General features: G+C 38.3%; 1 protein-coding gene across 1 annotated transcript in view; it reads left to right on the top strand.

The window, feature by feature from the left end:
• The window catches only part of LOC139733415 (MOB kinase activator 3B-like), a 30,753-nt gene extending 11,020 nt beyond the window's left edge, over positions 1 to 19,733 (top strand). Inside the window, exons 2-7 of the mRNA XM_071644237.1 lie at positions 11,494 to 11,644; positions 13,304 to 13,397; positions 14,248 to 14,381; positions 14,986 to 15,101; positions 16,290 to 16,376; positions 19,083 to 19,733. Of these exons, the coding sequence (XP_071500338.1) occupies positions 11,494 to 11,644; positions 13,304 to 13,397; positions 14,248 to 14,381; positions 14,986 to 15,101; positions 16,290 to 16,376; positions 19,083 to 19,112 (612 nt within the window). The 3' untranslated portion in view covers positions 19,113 to 19,733. The remainder of the gene's footprint in view (positions 1 to 11,493; positions 11,645 to 13,303; positions 13,398 to 14,247; positions 14,382 to 14,985; positions 15,102 to 16,289; positions 16,377 to 19,082) is intronic.

Below are 19,733 nucleotides of genomic sequence, written 5' to 3' on the forward strand. Positions count from 1 at the left end.
TAAAATGTTGCCCGTTACGGACATTACATTTTTTGGACATGACTTTTTGCATGCCTATACAATCATTGAAAAGTCTGTGAGTTTAAGCACATAATTAGACCAATGTAGGAATAAATTGGAAGGTAAAGAAATGTTTCAAGAAAATAAAATCAAATTTAGTGAAATAGATGGCACATGTACCTCCTAGAGCCATAATTGTGGCGTTACGGACATTACATTCTAAGTGTTACGGACATTACAGATTTGTCCACTTTCATTAAGTGGCAGGAGTCACATGCAAGTATTAATATTCTTTATCCTTTTCACTGGATGGTAATCAATACACATGGACAATGCTACTACAGTCAAACTCGGATACCTCGAATTCGTCGGGACTGAAGAAAATAGTTCGACGTACGCGAATTTCGAGGTACGCGTACGTCGAATTTTCTTCGACTTATCCGATGTTTATCGATGTTCGACGTTTATCGATGTTCAACATGGTGTCTGTTATAGTGCCTACTGATTGTTTGCATGCTTGTCAATTTGAATTGAATCAACTTTTATATGAATGAATTGAGTGAAAATCGGAAATGAAATCAAAATTTCAGAAATAAAGATTTTGGTGGCCCGATCGCGCTACCAAAAAAAAAAAAAAAAGTCGGATGTTTGCCTTTACTTTTGAAAATGAACAGCGGTAACAATCGGCTACGTAAGATGCTAAAGTAAGTGTCAGATTTTTGCGTTTAATTGTGGAAATGAATGACGGTAATATTCGACTCGGTAAGATACTAAAATAAATGTCGGATGTTTGCTCATACTTTTGGAAATGAATAACGATAAGACTCAGCTCCGTATGATGCTAAAACTAATGTTAGATGTTTGATTTTGCGTTCGGAAATGAATAAGGATAACATTCGGCTCCGGAAGACGCTGAAATAAATGTCGAATTTTTGCTATGACGTTCGGAAATGAAAAACAATAACATTCAACTCCGTACGATGGTTAAATAAATGTCGGATGTTTCCTTATACTTTCGAAAGTAAATAGCAATAGCATTCGGCTCCGGAAGATGCTAAAATAGATGTCAGATGATCGTTTTTATGTTCGGAAGAAAATAGCAGTAATATTCTGCTCCATCATGTCCATATGATGCTAAAATAACTGTCTGATGTTTGCTTTTAAATTTCGAAAGGAATAACATTAACATTCAGCTGCGTTTAATGGTAAAATCAATGTTTGATGTTTGCTTTGACGTTCGGAAAAGAGTAACAATAATATTCAACTTCTGACAATGATGAAATAAATGCTGGATGTTTGCTTTTATGTTCGAAAGTAAATTGCAATAACATTTAGCTCCGGAAGATGCTAAAATAAATGTCGAATGTTTGCTTTGATGTTCTGAAGTGAATAACAATAATTCATTCAACTCCGTACGCTGATAAAATAAATGCCGGATGTGTGCTTTTACGTTCGAAAGTAAATGTCAATAGCATTCAGCTCCGGAAGATGCTAAAATACATGTCGAATGATTGCTTTTACGTTTGGCATGTTTGGAAGTGAACAGCAGTAACATTCTGCCCCATACGATGATAAAAAAATAATATTGGATATTTGCTACGGTACATTTCGAAATAAATATCAGTAACATTCAGCTATACGTTTCATGGTCCAAAATGTCTGATGTCTGCCTTGACGTTCAAAAATGAAAAACAGTAACATTCGGCTCCGTGCGATGATAAAATAATTGTCAGATGATTCATTTCACTTTCGGAAGTGGACAGCAGTAACATTCGGCTCCGTTCGATAATGAAATAAATGTTGGATGTTTGAAATGAATAACGGTAATATTCTGCTCCGTACGACGCAAAAATAAATAACAGATTGTTGCTTTAACATTTGGAAATGATTAATGGTATTAATCCGCTCAGTTAGATGCTAAAACAAATAGCGGATGTTTGCTTTCACGTTTGGAAATGGATTAGGATAGTATTCAGCTCCGTAAGATTCTAAAATGAATGTCGGCTGTTTGCTTTTACATTTAAAAATGAATAACGGTAACTTTCGGCTTTTTACAATGCTAAAACAAATGTCGGATGCTAACAAATGTCAGCAAATGCGGGCCCATTTTCTCATTTCAAACGTAAGTTTTGACCTCCTCAATATATGGGCATCAACTTTTATAATAATCTCTACGCCTATTTGTCAAATTTTTAAACACAGAGTAAGATGATTGAATTTTCTATTTATTTGTTTTAGACATGGACATCTGTATCACTTCAATAATGCTTAATATTAATTTGTCTATGTTTAGTAGGACCGATTTAGTTTTTCTAATGTTTTTTCCTTCGTGAAAGGCACCAAAAAAAAAAAATAGTTAAAAAAAAGCACTACGAGGGAGATTGATGTTTTGACACTGGAGCGTGATTAATGGCAAAGATATAACTGTCAACGTAAGCAGGTGTGCCCCGACGGTTGAGAAATCTACGCGCACGGTATGACTGTCTCGATCAAAAATCAAAACACAGTGGTTAAAGAAAAGCAAATGATGGGGCAGCGCGTAGTGCTATTGTAAAGCCCTCCATTGGCACGGGTGCTATGTGCATACCATGTACGTGTGTTGGTAGGTGTTGGGGATTTTCCTTGTCAGCTGTGTATCGGATATTTCTTCTTGGGCGCGCGATTGTTCTGGTCTCAGAATATTTACAATCGAGTGTGAAAACATTTGTGACATGTCTTCGCTGTCCACGCGCGCTTAATCGGAGATGCTGAGTGATGTTTGCAATTTCGATTCGAGCAACATGCTGGGAAAAACAATAAGTTAATTAAGATCGGGGCATTAGATTTCCCTTCGAGGTAACCGAACTTCGAGTTATCTTTTTCGAGCTACGCGAATTTTAATACACGGAAACTCCATAGGAACAATCGGGACTTTCATTTTGCCCCCGAGGTAAGTGATATTCGGCTTATCCGACGTCGAGGTATCCGAGTTTGACTGTATAGCCCTTTCATGAGATCTTTTATTTCAGGAGTTGCCAATTTGAGGACTATTTGGTCAGTGTGGAGCCCTACTTTAACAATTTGTGGACTTTTCTATCATCTTGGAATTTAATCAACTTATTTAATGCCTGAAATACAGTTGTGATCTATAAATAACATATAGATCAACCTTTTGACTTTCTATTATGATATTCAAACTTTTAATTACTCAAAATGTAATTTTAAAGAAATGTTACGGACATTACACTTTTTATTCACATCTACATAGCCATCACTGAGCATAACTCTGCACGAATAAACAACTTTTATTTTAATCAAAACTAATGCATAATCAAAATCAAATGAAATAAGGGTTCAACAAATGCTCAGTATGTATTTGTACACAATGAATGTTTAGTTTTACTTTCTTTTTTTTCCCTACAGTTTGTTGACGTACAACAGTCTTTTCCAGGGTCAGAAAAGTCTGTTTTGGAGAATGTTGTTTATTCTGCTTCCAAATCACATTGGAAGCAAGAAAGGTGTTGTTGGAGAGGGTCTAATACTATGATTCCTTCCTGTTTCTAAAAATGGCTCTCCTTCACTACACTCAAAGAAATATTCATGGATTCTTGTCTTTTCAGAAATTTCATAATCGATGGATTATCCTCATTACATACACTGTAAAGTCCAACCTTAGTTATCCAGCAATCACTTTTGTGGATTGCTCTATTATCCATATCCCCGAATGGACTGGCACATGATTTTCTTTGCATAATTCGGTGCAAAATATGACTAAAAGTACATAACACTTTTTAAGTAATTGTGATTCAGGACATAAATGTTAATTGCTATGGTACAACATTATAACCAACCAAAATACTGTTGCTAGAAGGAATAATGAGGAAGTGCATTTCATTCACATTCCATTTGATTTCCACATTATTGAATAATAAAAACATTAAATTTTCATGTAAATTATAATATTGAATAGTCCATTAATAATATCCTACACAATTTGTGTACATATGAGCATATCTCCCTTATCCCGCAATATCATTTCATCCAGATGGCTACCATTCACGACATGGTTAGATATTGAGGTTGGACTTATTTCCTTAACAGACAAGTCAGACCGCAACTGACCATACATTGTGTAAAAGTCCTTGTCCACAGATGTTTTTGACTGTTTCTCTTCTTTAACAATGTTTTAACATACATTCTTGCCATCACAGTATAATTACTCTACTTGATGTGTTGTTGCTGTATAAGATAGCTTGCATCCATGTTCACGTATATCATGGTAGAATTAAGTAGACACATGAAATAAGATTGTAGAGGAATGCAGAAGATTAGTCAAAACCTTGTCAAAACACTGCACTCATTGCTGAGTAAAGTCCCAAATCAATTTTCATGCAAGGGCTAGGGCATTCATTTTGACAGATCAATATTTTAGGGTAGAATCCAAACTATTCCTAACAATCATTATGTAGCTAATACTTTTGCCACAAATGTGTAATGTCCGTAACGCATTGGTTATGTAATGTCCGTAACGCTTTTTAAAAGGAATTATGCAGGTTCCCAAAAAAACTGTGTGGATATGTTGTGTGATATCACATTTTAGCTTTGCGTTTGAATTTAGAACAAAATTAGACCAAAACACAGTGTGTTACAAGAACTTTTACATCTAAAACGTTACGGACATTACACTTTGAAAGAGGTGGAAATTCAAAAAATTGAAATGCTCATCTTTTAAGTAAGAATTACTTTCTTTCGATACCAAGAAGGATGATGTAAAAATGAGTCATCAACTTTATCATAGCATAAAAATGGTTGCCTGAAAGTCATTTTATAGGGAAAATTTCTACTTAAGAAGAATTACATGTAAATTATACTGAATTTTTCTGCAATATCTTAGAAAAAACACACAATTTCAATACCTAAAAAATTACATTTTTTCCAAATTGTACCAAATTTTTTCATCATATCAGATTGATATGACCCTTCCTGAATACTTTCCAGGGTAAAACAAAGTTGTTTCTTGATTTTCATTTTTCCACCCTCGGGTAACATTTTTCACGGAATTGCCCATATACAACCCTGTACAGCATTCTTATTCTCATCTCTCACTACAACCAACCTAGTGTACATGTACATGTACCTGTCCCACCCTCCCCACCACCTGTACCCTTACCCCTACCCCCTCAAAACTCCCATGCACTCCCATACCCCACTCCTGTCTGCTCCACACACACCTTCACGTTCATATTTATTTTATAGTACATTCATAAAGCTGTCAGAATAAACAGGCTTGCTGGTACAAGGTGTTTATTTTCTAGCTTGACAGCACTCCAACCTTCGACACTTTGAAGTCCTATAAAATTAAACTTCAACTTTATTCCCGCAGCACCTAACCTTAAACTTTTAATGTTCAAGCAAAAGATGATTAAACCACAGTTCTAATAGGAAGAATTACAGTGTATACACACACAGAGCTGGTAATACGATGAACCCAATACCGTACAGTATGTGACGATACAGTAGTGTACAACACGTACTTCAGGTTGATCTACTGTAAGTAGGAGCTGTGGGGGAAAGGATTAATGCTAACTTTCCACTGGGTGAATTGTTGAAATTCATCATGTTTACATGACGCTTAAATTAAACTACGAGTGGGGACCCCCGCCCAGAGCATTTAAACCCTGACAAAATCTTGTGTTTCTACATTGTAATTACTGTCTAATCTTTATACTTTGTATAGAAAGCTCACTTTCAAGTGCATCATCAAAGTTTACAATGTGCTACTACAAATAATAGTGTAGTATATACTAGTACCAGGTACTTTAAGTTTAGGAACGTCATGTGAATGTATTAAAACTATCGTCAGAGGATACATGCCATTCGAATACCTACACATACGATTTTGTATAATGTGTAAATATCATTTAAAGATTCATAAATTTGTTCACCCAGGTTTTCCCCTTCACTTCTTCTTTGGATTGGCAATATTCCAGTCTGTGCTCTAAACAAAATGTTATAGGTGTAGTTATCTCTCTTGTAAATTCACACATTTTATCCTCAATCAGCTTTACAGACAAACTGGGTGTATTTAACCCTTAGATCTTTTAATAGCAATTGAAGATTTTGTATATGTACATAATGGCCTATGGTCCCCTAAAAGGCATAGCAATATTACTCTCATTTTGACAACTTTCTACAGTGTAAAATGATGTATAAAAATAGCTCACTGCCTGTTTATTTTTGTCTAAATTATAAGTAATGTTTATTTGAAAGCCTATAAGACTGTTAAAGGGGCATAGTCCCGGTAGTGTAGAGGGCGCTGTTGATGATACTGCCGATCACCGTTAGCATTGATACGAAGATTACCAAAGTTGAGCTGTCATCAAGAGTAAAGTGCGTAGGTGTTGCTAAGTAACGTTGCCTTCGTAACGGTTGTCTTTTCTGCACATCGCGCAGTCTGTAGTAATGCCAGGGTGCGTGCATATGTGCTTGTTATTATGACATCACAAAAGAAGTTTGCTATGAAAAGCTGTCATCCCCCTCAGCAGAATCATGAGCCGAACTGTGATCGGACCACTGACTACAGTGGATCGGACTTCTTAGGACTCGGGGAAGTGGGCCAAAGCGTATTCAGCGCTAAAGAGGAGTCGATAGCGTACAAAATGTAGGTCTCATCATTTATAGGAAACTTGTGCCGTGCGCCCGCGTACGCATTTGACTATTAAACACTGGGACTATGCACCTTTGATACCAAGAGAATGTTGTGTCACAGAAATAATTCTGACATAGAGTTGGGTACTTTTGTTGATCTTTCAACTCTTTCAAATTATGTAATATTCTATATGAAAACAGTAAAAATGGTAAAGCATAAAACTATAAAAAAGCAAACAGGCAGATTTGGGCATTTCAGGGTGTAATAAGATGGATGGTTTCGGGCAGTTCAGTTACTAAAGTAGTAAAAGCAACCACTAATCTCCAGAATGTACCGGTAGTCTGCATAGCTCCCACCTACATACATGTACACCATTGTACAAAACACACGTATGTTCCATATTTCCTAGGAACATGCAGGCCTATTTCTTAATACATAGGAAATAAGTTTAAGCTTCATTCAAACTTTGCTCGTTTTACTTTTCAACACATACATTGTACATTTGTGATTTACTTGTATAGGTCTACAGGAAATGGGCGAAGATTCCTATATTTTGCACGATTTTCTCCCAGTTATTCTGATTTTTTTTACGGAATTTTATGGTCAGCAGGCATACTGTACGTGTAAGTCTAGTTTCCTTATATACACCAGTGTGAAGCCATTGAATGATGTGTGTTTTTGTGTGTGGCACTGTACATATTGTACATATATTGAGCAGGCAGTTGTGGACTGCTGAAGATCAATTGCGTGAAGTGTAGAATTTCATTTTGTCGACCCACACACTTCAGTTTCCTTGACATCTAAAACCAAGACGAAACTCTGCAGGAATAGAAAATGAAAACTTGGAGTGTGGCAGTTTCTCTTTACTATACTCTTAGTACATACAACATTGTACAGTAGATACCGTAATGAGTTCATGTCATAATCTGCTATTCTCTTGAGTCATTGTTTTGTGTGCAAACATATTGATTGTATTTTATGTTTTTGGTTGATAATCTCACAACAAGACCAATAAGACCCCCCCCCCCTCCCCCCCCCCCCCCCCAAAAAAAAAGAAGAAGAAGAAGAAGAGAAAAATATCAAAAACAAAAACAAAAACAAAACAAAACAAAAAACCCCAAATGCTATTTGAAAAAAAGAAATATGCTAGTTGCTTTCTCATAAAGACTGAAATAATTTTTAAAAAAGAACATTATACACAACATAGAATTTATTTTTGGTTGAGTTCATGTCTAAACAGGAGGAAGTTGTATACATGGAATCCTTTTTTTTTTTTTTTTGGTAGCACTTCAGGCGAATGGAGAGAATGGTATATAATTCTATACCATTCATCCTCTTGCATCCTATACAATGGATGTTTGGGTCTTCCATGCCCCTGTATAAAAGGCTGTTTGCTACATCTGCCTCCTGTGTGATCACTGCACTATGGATTCATTGACAAGGACTCTCTTTGTCTCCGGTGTAAACCCACCGTGTGATTGCCTGGCCAAATTTGGGTGAGAGGAGGCCGAGAGGCAGCGAGAATTTCTCTGATAAATCCATCAAAATTATGATCCCGTTTCCCGTTCCATCCAACCATTCCTAGGAAAAGACATTGTACAGTGTACAGTGTATGTGTACCTATGTGTATACAGTATTTGTGTGTGTGTGTGTGTGTGTGTGTGTGTGTGTGTGTGTGTGTTTTACAATGTACATCATCCACACACTGCTTTAGAAGCCCTTCAGTATACAATTTGTAGTCCCAACAGAGTTTAATAACCCTGTCAATCTGACTTCATACATACATAACACATCAGGGCTACAGTACAAAATAGTCATTCGTACTAAAGACAATCCTGTATTGATTTTCTATAGCATTTGAATCATCACAGTATGTTGCCGATTGATTCAGGATCGAATCCACCCACCCCCTTCCCCCCCCAAAAAAAAAAAAAAAAAAAAACCAACAAAACAGAAGCCTCTTTCTGCAACATATGTACAGTATGTTATTGTATTTTCAGATATCAGAAATGGTTCTAATGTAAATATTAAACCCCCCTAAAAAAACAACAAAAACAAAACACAAAAACAAAAACACATACACACACACACACACAACAACAACAACAGCAATAACAAGAACAAAAACAACAGCAAAGCAAAGCTGAACTAAATTAAAAAACAAATCAAAACATGTCTCATTTATAATCCGGAGGTATGGTACTTGCTATGGTACACGAACAAAAACTACATAATTTCATGTCGTGTGAAATGAGAGAACTTTTAATCTAGAATGTTTACAAATTGTTCTGCTTTGCTCAAATGCAATGTTTCTCTGCATGAACGTGACATTGAGTCCAATTTGCCGCTGAGAGTCACATGTACATGCAAGAGCGTACACTACATTGTACCACATTACCCCATGCTTGGAAATATGACCAGTTTGTGTTAATTGTAGCACAATCAACCTGTCAAGTAAATAAGAAACAAACAAACAAAAGAGGGTTGTAAATCTTATGTGTGAAATACCAGTGTACCATGCTGTAGGGAATATTATTATTTGTACCAAGACATTCATTCTGATGTAAATCAAATGTTCTCAATACACATGTACATGTTTATTCACTTTCTTAGGATACAGGGTAAAATTAAAAAAGCCCACAGCTTTGAACTAAGACTAAGTGGCTCTTGGCAAATCATCATGTGGAGAAAAATCATAAATACATCTGATTCATGTACCACACATGGTACCTCTATGATACAGGATGTGTACACTATGACACTCAGTATCAGATGTATTTGAAGGACTGTCTGTTTGCACTGGTGTAGGCCTACATGTGCACAATGTATTATTGAATACATCCTTGTATAGGGTGTCCCTTAAAAATGCACGATGTTTTAATAGCCATTGTACTGTATCCTGTACTTACTGTATGCTTGGTGAAAAAAATGCAGATTCTGGTACTTTCATTTGTTTTAATATGAAATAGATATTGATACTGGAATCATTATCATGGTTTTACAATCAACATTGTACATATAACATATTATAATAATGTATGTGTAGGCCTACCGAGTATGTATTGAGGTAGTTTAGGCCGAAAGATACTCTTTACAGTAGGGCCTACAGGAACATACTGTATTTTTATACAAGTTATAATATGCACTGTGATATAGTATCCATCTGGAAATATGATACTCACTAGCCCTTCTTCTGCCTCACTGTGTACAGTATTAATGAAGATATAGATACAGTCTGTTTTGTGTTGACTTTCAAGGAAAGGGTGTCATTTACAATGTATGTAAAAACAAACAAACAAACAAAACTAACTAACAAACATTCAGTGCATGCACATAATAGAATAGAAGACTGCTAGTAAAGCCCAAAAGCTTGCTGTTCATGCTGTACATGTAATACCACATGCCCTAAAACTCCAACGTACATTGTATTTGCAACAGAAACAAGTTTTTTTTTTAAAATTAATTAGCATGCATAATATTACCTCCGCCAAGGGGGGAAATTACATGTTGTCGTTACTGTTGGTTTGTTCGTTCTTTCGTTCGTTCGTTCGTTTGTCCGTGCGCAAAATAACTCAAAAAGTAGTTAACGGATTGGGATGAAACTTGCAGGAAAGGTTGAGAATGACACAAGTACCAAACGATTAACTTTTGGTAGTGATCCGAGAATTTTGGGGGAATTTATGAAGGACTTTTTATATTTTAGCAGGTAGGGTCAATGAACTTGCGAGTTCAGGCTGCGCGCATTTGAGGTTTGCATGCACGCACTAAAGTGCGTGCTCTAGTTTCTGTTAGGGCGAGGCGCGCCGTGCAGCTGAGGGTTTATGACGCAACAAAGGCTTCTATATTGGGATTCGGGCGACTCTGCACACAATGCAGTACGTATGGGTGGAAATGATAGAAGAACAAGATCAGTGGTGGAAATGAGCTGCATGCTTGGCGGAGGTCTGCGCTCTCAGAGTGCTTTTCTAGTTCTTGTTGTTGGGGTGGTGGGGGGGGGGGAGGCTTGATGCTGTGATTTGTTTGTTTGTTTGTTTTCTACGTGACATGAGTGCATGCTAACAGGATCAGTTTGTACAGGTTCAAATGACTTGTGTGTGTACATGTAGCATTGTTGAGGCCATCGTGTTTTGTGTTACCAGTAACTCTTTGGAAACTCTATCCCTTTTAATACGTGTTTACCCACTGGACATTGGTAGGGCATATCCAGGTGGGATGTTTACAAAATTTGTACTCTGCTTCAGCTCAAGTTCTTCTAGCAGATTTTTGAATTCACGAAAGACATACAACACTGTACCATAGCAAAATAAAGCTTGTGTGAATGATTTCATCGGTTATGGGTTCCATAAGACATGTAATAAATAATAACTTTTTTTTTGGGGGGGGGGGGGTCGGGTTTAAAAGTGGAGATTAAACAGTAATGTCTAGTAGTCATGGTTTGCTATTAAATTGTTCAGCCAAATAAGGCATTCAGAAGACAAACCCTACAGATCTGATTCTTTTTCTTCTTCTGGTCGGGGAGGTAAACCCCTGTTCTGGTTTATATTAAAGTTGGCCTCCTTCAATAGGCTGAAGATTCTTGTAGACTGTGTTATTTACATTATAATACAGTTTATTTGAACAGATATTTAACAAGCGCATAACAAATTCGAAGACAATGACTAGCTAATGTGGTCAACCGTTTAATAGTCGGTTACAGATTTTGATAGTTCCCTGTTTTGTAAAGCTCTGCCCTTTCTGCATCACCTTGACTTTGCTATTAATTATTTATACATGCTGTTCTGTGAGATTTGTGTGTGTGAAATGGAGCAAATCTTCCACTTTGGCAAGCTAAGACTTAACTGGCCGTTCCTCCTTGCATCTTGCAGACATTCCGCCCCAAGAAGAAGGTGGAGCAGGGAACGATGCGGTACAACCTCCACAAGAAGGCCCAGGCGTCCCTCAACTCAGGCCTAGACCTACGGGTAGTGGTCAAGCTCCCTGCTGAAGAAGATTTCAACGACTGGCTGGCGGTACATGGTGAGAAAGCTGTTGTCCATTGCTGTAAAATGAGGAATGTTCGCATGCATTTTAATTTCACGAATTTCGCGAGAGCCAAGATTCGCAAAGTTAGAATGCATACATGTGAGTGAAAGTTCTTGTCTACATTGTACGCGTTGAATGTTAGAGGCAACTCGCGAAAATTTCATGCTGCGAAAATATCTTACAGTATCAACTTCAATGTTTGGTGGTTTACAGGGATGGTACAGTTTCAGTTGAAAAAGGGCTTCAGGTTTCCAATTTTTTTTATGATGATTTTTTGAGCTAATTAAAAACCTCTTAGAAAAAATAAAAGGTCATAATTCTCACAAGAGTTCAACGTTTATTTGATGAAAGTTGGTTTTTAAATGGCTGAGATATCCAAAATGAAATGATCCTCATCAAAGGTGGGACCTGCCCTTCATTAGGATCGCGTTGTTATACTTTGTTTTTGGACATCTTGACCATTTCAAAAATGATTTTCATCAAATAAACTTTGACTTCCTCTTAGAATTGTATTGTTTCGAACATTTCATAAAGCGGTTACCGAGTATCTCACAAAAAGTTAAGAGCTGTCCTTCTTTCACTTACCCTTCTGAAAATATTTTGGATGTGATTTTATGCAATGAAGCTCTAGCTTGAAATTGATTAAAAGAGCTAATGGTTGTCATGACTACAGGGTGCTAGATTTATGGATAAGTTTGTGTCTTTCTTTCTTCACTCATTTGTTTATTTTATCTATGAATTTCGTCACCCATTTACAAATCTATTTGAGTAGTGTCATAATAAAATAAATGGATTGATTTGATTCTTTCTTCACATCTTCTGCCTTGTATTGTAAGTAAATTAATACTTTCATGGAGATTGCTTCTCAATCACAGTGTACTGTGCTCTCTCAAAACCTTGTGCTCTGTTCGCCAGTTGGGAACTTCCGCTAGAGAGCTCGCTGTACTGATTGGTACAGATCTTGAAACTGATTGTCAATGAATAGCAATCACCCTATCCCCATTAATCCTCAGTGTGTCACTGTGGTCCTTCTCTGTGGGCTGAGACACATGTGTGAAACGGCTTGTACAGGATGGAGGAATGAAATAGAAGTCCTGACGAAAACAAATTGACAGTGTATGTCTAGTTACAGTTTATAGTACACATGTACAATTGTACCTGGATACATTTGTATGTGAAGGGTTGATTATAAATACACTGCAGGTTTGTAGTTTTTAGTGCCACTGCCTTGGAAATATGTTTGTGGCATTGTATTATTGCGGCTGTCCGTCAGACATCTGTCTGGCTGTTTTCCCATCTGTCATTCTGTCTGTCCATCCAACCATCCCTCAATCTGTCTCTCCCAAATAACATTCTTAGTAAACTGATTGAAGGTCACTGAACTTTTGCAACTTTGTCAAACTGAAACTTGAGCTAGTCATATGATATTGTATTGCAAGCTGAATTTGTTTTGTTGTGACAGCTCCTGGCCAAATCAATATTTATTTCACTCACATTGGATTGTTTGAAAAAAAAAAATAATTACATGCTTTTGATCATTATAGGTCTTTGGGTCATCCACCCACTGGTATCAAGACAGATTTGACCAGCTTTTTGTACATGCTTCATTATTCTTCTCTCCTCTCTTACATTTCTTTTTGTGTCTCCCTCTAGTGGTCGACTTCTTCAACAGAATCAACCTGATCTACGGCACGGTGTGTGAATATTGCAACAAGGAGACGTGTCCAATCATGAGCGGAGGACCGAAGTAAGTACATTGTACAAAATTCTTTCTCAGAGAAAGAGATAAAATGCAAGATGCTGCAAGCAAAGCCAAGTTTTCACTCCAGTCCATCATGGGAAAAAAAAAAACCCTGGTTAGGGTGTGATTGAGTGCTCTAAAGCGAACCAAAGCGAACCAATCCAAAGGGAACCGTATTGTACTATGCAACATTTGCAGCATTTGAGCTCTCTGTTGAGAAAGCATACATTATGAATTATTTTTAGAGTCCGTTGAGGTCATGCATTTTTTAGTAACAGAGTCATTCACCTGGTGCGTTTGAACTACTTACAGGTGTCCCAAATAAAGAGAATGAACTCTCTGAATTATGACGTACAGCGCTGTATTTGCCTGATACGTGCATTCTCACATGCGAACTTTTAGGTACACTTTTGGTACCCCTTTTGAAGGACATTAATCAGTGGTCCACTTATGACTCAGTTCAGTTTGGTATGGTACACTTTAGGAGTGTTTGAGCGCTCCTCTGGCGCGGGTTCAGTACGGTTTGGCTCACTTTAAAAGGAGAGTGCTTGAAGGCAACCATAGATAGAGCTATTTATCATACCATGCTCTGTTCCCCACTTGGCATACAAGCAAATATTACCTAGATTAAAGCTGTGTTTGTGTTGGGTTGCACGCATTTGCGCAGTCAAACTTTTACATAATCCATGAACCAGATTAAAACTGTGTTTCAAGTTTTCAATGAATTTGGGCGTAAATGTTCATATCTGGTGAGCACCATCTTCAATATCTTCCCAGTAGAATTTGACTATTGATGAAATAGCGCCCTCTAGAGATCACAAGAGTGACTTCAATCTATCTATTCTGTGGTCAACAGGTACGAGTACATGTGGATGGATGGTGACAAGTACAAGAAGCCGACGGCACTTCCCGCCACAGACTACATCAACAATCTCATGGACTGGGTAGAGCATCTCATTAACAATGAGACTTTATTCCCAGTTAATGTAGGTGAGTTTCTGAGTGTGAACAACTCTTAGACATTGCAGTGTCTTGTGCACATGATGACTGGGCCATTTCACACTATTATGCTGACCATGTTTCTGCTTCACATTGTCTAATTTGCCACACGGGATGTAGACAAATGTATTTTGTCAAAGCTTTTTGGGCAGGTACAAGAAACCAGATTAATTTTTGTTGTGAGCATTTTCCATTTGGTACTCGGCTGTTTTGAAGTATAGCTATTCAAAAGTTTGCAATTTTGTTAACAAGAACACAACGTAGTCTGTTCAAGCAGTCTGCAGTTTAGGACTTCATTTTGACATTGGGATACCCAGGTTAAATAAAAGTTATCAAATACATGTATAACGTGATACTGATAGGGTTAGGTCTATGCAGTAAAAAGCACAGACAAAAAAAAAAAATCAGTCTAGATACAAAATGTGGTAAAAGCCAATTTTGGAAATGGGATATTTACATATGATAACAGTAGCAATCAAATGTACATGAAAATGTAAGGTCAGTGCAGAAAAAAAAAATGCATGGAAAATCAATTTTATGTGTCTTTGAGACTTGGATGTCTCTCTCATGTTGCTGTACAATGCTCTCCTCGCAGATGTCGGCTTCCCCAAGAACTTTGTCCCAACGTGCAAGAAAATTCTGACCAGGTTACACAGAGTGTTTGTCCACGTCTACATCCACCACTTCGACAAGCTGGTCGAGATCGGAGCGGTGAGTGGGCTGGCCCAGAGGACTGGGGATGATATAGCAACGTCTGTGCCTCGTTTCATAGATAACGTTTAGGAAAGCAATTCTTGCTAGACTAGCACCTTTTTGTAGCAACAGCTAATCAAGAAGTGGAATTCTTGTCGTTAGTGTAGCACTTACCATTCCAACAAAAGTGTTATGACAGGAGCATTCTATGAAATGGAGCGTAGGGCAACAATGTATAGAAAGGTGTTATGATAGCAGTTCTTGCTGCAGTGGCATTGTATTGACCAGAATCCAGTGTCCTGATTGGCTGTAGGTCACTCCCGATAAAAGCTCTTGCACTTTCATTTTTAAGTAGCCGGACACGTGTTTATGACCATGTGACTCATTGGACCTTTTCCCAAATAGACAGAGATTTGATGTGTGTGTGTGTGTGTGCTTTTTGAGTGTAAAGAAAGAATAGAAAGGTCTTGTCATTGGTGATGATTTAAAACATTAGCAGAGAATTATCCTTGAACCAGATTGAGTCTTCACAGCAACATCTCTCGGTAGGGCTCTGTTGCAATGATTAATGCTGTGATACAGTATAGGCTCTGTTTATCTAACTAGAGAGAGAGAATCACCTTTCACAACGTGTTTGGAACGGTGTTTGTGAACGTGGTTTGAAATGTGATTCTCGGGGTGCCGCGTTTATCTAACCATGATACAATCGCGATTCGAGTGTTGTCACTGCGCAGCTGCTTTTGCGCCATTCGACCCAGGAAGTAAAGGTCAACTGCCTACCACCATACATGCCTCATCATTCACACACAAGTAATGGGTAGAAAACACAACCGGAAATAGCTTGGAGTTGACCTTGAGATGCATTTCAAAACAGCAATGCGTTTATCTACTCACAGAAAGGCAACCGTGGTCTCAAAAGCTTTTCAAAGTGCCCTTTGAATGGCGTTTCAAAACAGCGTTTCTAAACTAGTTTCAAAACACGTTTAGTGTTTATCTAGCCCCAGAAAATGCTTTTGGTACCCTTGCCTTCCCCTGCAGTTTTCTCGCCCGAGGCGAAGAATTTTGTTTTCCAGACGTTGTCCTGGTGTTGTATGGGTAAGGTCCATATTAGAAACAGGACTTGAATGTGCTAGTATGTAGAAATCAGTACTGCAAAAGGTTTGTTTCATTTTGTGTTTGACTGTATTTTTTCTTTCCTTTTCACAGGAGGCACACATAAACACCTGCTACAAACACTTTTACTTCTTCGTCACAGAGTTCAACCTCGTCGAACACAGAGAGTTAGAACCATTGGTAAGTTTTGCCTTCTGTCAGGAAGGAAAATCAAATCTTTTATAAATTGCACATTTATGTTGGGGGATGGGGAAGGGAATGGGTTACATTGAACTATCAGAGTGATTTGTCTGTACCGCTCCCACTGACTCTTACTATGAAATTAAATTCATTGTTTCCATCCAGCAAATGGTAATACATAATACTGAGTATGCATTTTACAAATAATATTGTTTTAACATTTTCCGTGAAGTACAAGTTATAAAGCTTTATACAATGTAGAGATATGTAAAAGCTTGCTATTTTCCTTACAACTTTGCTCAGTATGTGTCCAGCTTAACAGAAATCTATAAAAGTTACACTGATTTGAAAAACAGAATGTTTTCCCAAAGCATGACTTCTTGGTGTCTCAGAATTTAATGTGGCACACAGGGGTTTGCACCATTGCGCATAAAGAGTTAACCCATTGAGGATGAGCCCCGAGTAAACCCGGGCAATTTCTATAGACCGATTCGGGTTCGTTGAGGGCAGCAGACAATTTGTGGCACTGGGCGCAGCCATTAGCGCAAACTGTTGTGTCCCAGCCTACCCCCCATCCTCTACCCCACCCCACGGACAACATGTTTATCGCGCACTTGTAGCAGGAGTACGCGCACTTGTAACAAAGGTTTGCGCATTAAGCAAGCATTCATGCACTCAGTACGAGACACCTATTGGCTGAAACAACCATGCATTAGTTTTTCATTCCGTGCGTGTGCTAATGTAGGGAGGGGGTGGGGAGAGGGGGGGGGGGGTCGGCCGGGACACCGCAGAAATGGCGCTGCCCATGCCGATAATACACAAACCGCCTCACAGAATCGGTCTATAGGAAATGTGTGTTGTAGCAAAATCTGCCCGTCCTCAATTTTGTGAGAAAAGGTTGGCTTGATTGAATCAATCTTCATTCAGTGCCAGCTGGGGTACTTTTGCAAATCAAAAATAGCGCAGGGGGGTGTTTCATAAAGCTGTTCGTAAAGTTACGCACAACTTACGAGTGACTGGTGATCAATTCTTGTGCTGAATTATGGAAATTCTGATAAGTATGGCACATCAGAACTGATCACCAGTCACTCGTAAGTTGTTCGTAACTTTATGAACAGCTTTATGAAACAGGGCCCAGGCCTGCTGGAATCGAACTGCCTGTCAGTGAATATGCAAGTTTGGGGTTCCAGTTTGTGCATGAGCAGAAAAAGGTCATAATGTACTGAGGGACAGCCTGGTTTTTAAATTCACTGAGATTAGCATCTGTTTGTAATCCTTATGAATGGTGCTTGTCAGTACATCCACCTGACAGCAAGTGCGGTATTTGGCAATGATATCATTTTGTTAGTGCATTCAATATAGAGCAGAATGAAATGGATGCTTCCCTAACTGCTGATTGGATGAACCATTCTGGTCACATGATCTACACAGGTTCATTCTTTGTTTGAATAGGAGTTACATAAATTATGATGTTGGCCAAGCTCATTCATTCAATCAAGCGTATGACACAATGTGTCCGGCTGATACCGTTTGCTGACTTTTGCTAGTCACCTGGGAGGAATCATGAGGGGTTGATCATGAGAGCTGATCTATTATGTCACTTTGAATTGAGTGAAATGCATGTTTATTAACAAACTGAGAAAAAACAGAAAGGTCATTTGTACCCACGTGCACATGAGCTATCTCTGAACTGGCTTTGTGTTGTAGCATGCACTCATTGGTGTGTTAGACTCGAGTCAAGATTCCTTATCCGTGGGTATACTCCAGCAGTGGTAAAGCTGTAATACACAGTTTGTTGCAGGGATTCCTGAATATATCCCGAGTCGGGCCAGTCTTCCCACTGCATGGGATCCCATCCCTACTAGGTTTCTATAAAAGGCAGATTGTTTTCCCAATCAGCTTGCCAAGGGGTCCCATCTAATCTAGCAGATAAAAGGGAAAATTTGTGCACATTTTGCACTTTAACCAGAAGCTAGGGCACAAAAAGTAAAAGCACACAAATATTTTTGCATGCCATATGTTCCAGTAGTTAATGTCCTTATTCCACAGAATAAGCCAGTTCGGAGATAGCTCATGTGCACATGGGTACAAATGACCTTTCATTTTTCTTAGGTGGTTAGGCACTTCACTAAATTCAAAGGGACATAATGCAGCAGCTTGCCCAACACAGCAATTTATGGAACTCGTATTCTAACAAAGAATGAACCTGTGTAGATCATGAAGTGACCAGGATGGTTCGTCAATCAACACTTTGGGAAGCATCTATTTCATTGTGCTGTTTTGAATACATTAACAAACTTTTTCTGTTAACATTGCCAAATACCAGGCTTGCTGTCAGGTGGATGTACTGGCAGGCACCATCCATGAATAATCATAGCATTACAGATGCTTATCTCAGTGAAATTAAAAACCAATCTGTCTCTCGGTACAAATGACCTTTTTCTACTCATGCTCAAACTGGAACCCCGAACTGGCTTATTGAAAACATGCAAACTTCATCTTACCTGGCTGAGTGCGAAAAATTACTGGACGCAAACATATCCATTATTACAGTAGTATTTCTTTCTGTGTGTAGGAATTCTTCTAAATCATGTTTGCTTTAGATTACATTTTATGTGACTGTTTGCATTAGGATCTCTTTCAAATATGGCTAATAATCTTATAATAGAACTTTTTTCCTTTCCTTTTTCTTTGTAATCTTTGCAGAGAGAAATGATCCAGAAGATCTGTGTATGAATGTCATCCAACTCACCGACCTTTGACCTTCTATCCTGATTCTGGAGATGAGCAGCAAACTTCATTATCCATCTTGTTTCTTTGTCTTATTTTGTTATCGCATGGATAACTCATCCAGTGGAGTTCAGTCGAGTACCTCACATATTTCATGTTTATCTGAGCGCCATCTGCAGTCTGCGACAAGGAAGAATGGATTTTTTTTTTTATACCTCCGATCTGATGGTTGATGGAGGTCAAAGGTTAAACATCAAACAATCACCAAAAGAAAAAAAAAATGTAAAAGCTGTTTGCGGTGGACCAGGGTCAACCCTGCCCAGACTGGTTTTGCACATTTAATGTTGGTTTATGTTGGGCTGCAAAATTTGTTCTCGTCTGTTGAGAATTCCGTTCCCGTGTCATCCTCATTCATCTCCCATTGTTTTCATCAACGCTCTGATCATCACCTTCTTTGTGCCAGCTGTCATCGGCCTGGTTGCGATTCTTTCCGCTGTTACCACTACGCCGAATGAGTACAACAAAGCAGCTACTCGCAACTCTAGCAGGCAAATAGAACTCTATGGCCGGAATTCACAAAGGTGGTACAAATGAAACCATGGTTTAAACCATGGACAAAAGCCGTGG

The sequence above is a fragment of the Diadema antillarum genome, unplaced genomic scaffold (assembly GCF_040938485.1).
Source record: "Diadema antillarum isolate AM-2024a unplaced genomic scaffold, OU_Dant_1.0 seq00000475_RagTag, whole genome shotgun sequence".
NCBI lineage: Eukaryota > Metazoa > Echinodermata > Echinoidea > Diadematoida > Diadematidae > Diadema > Diadema antillarum.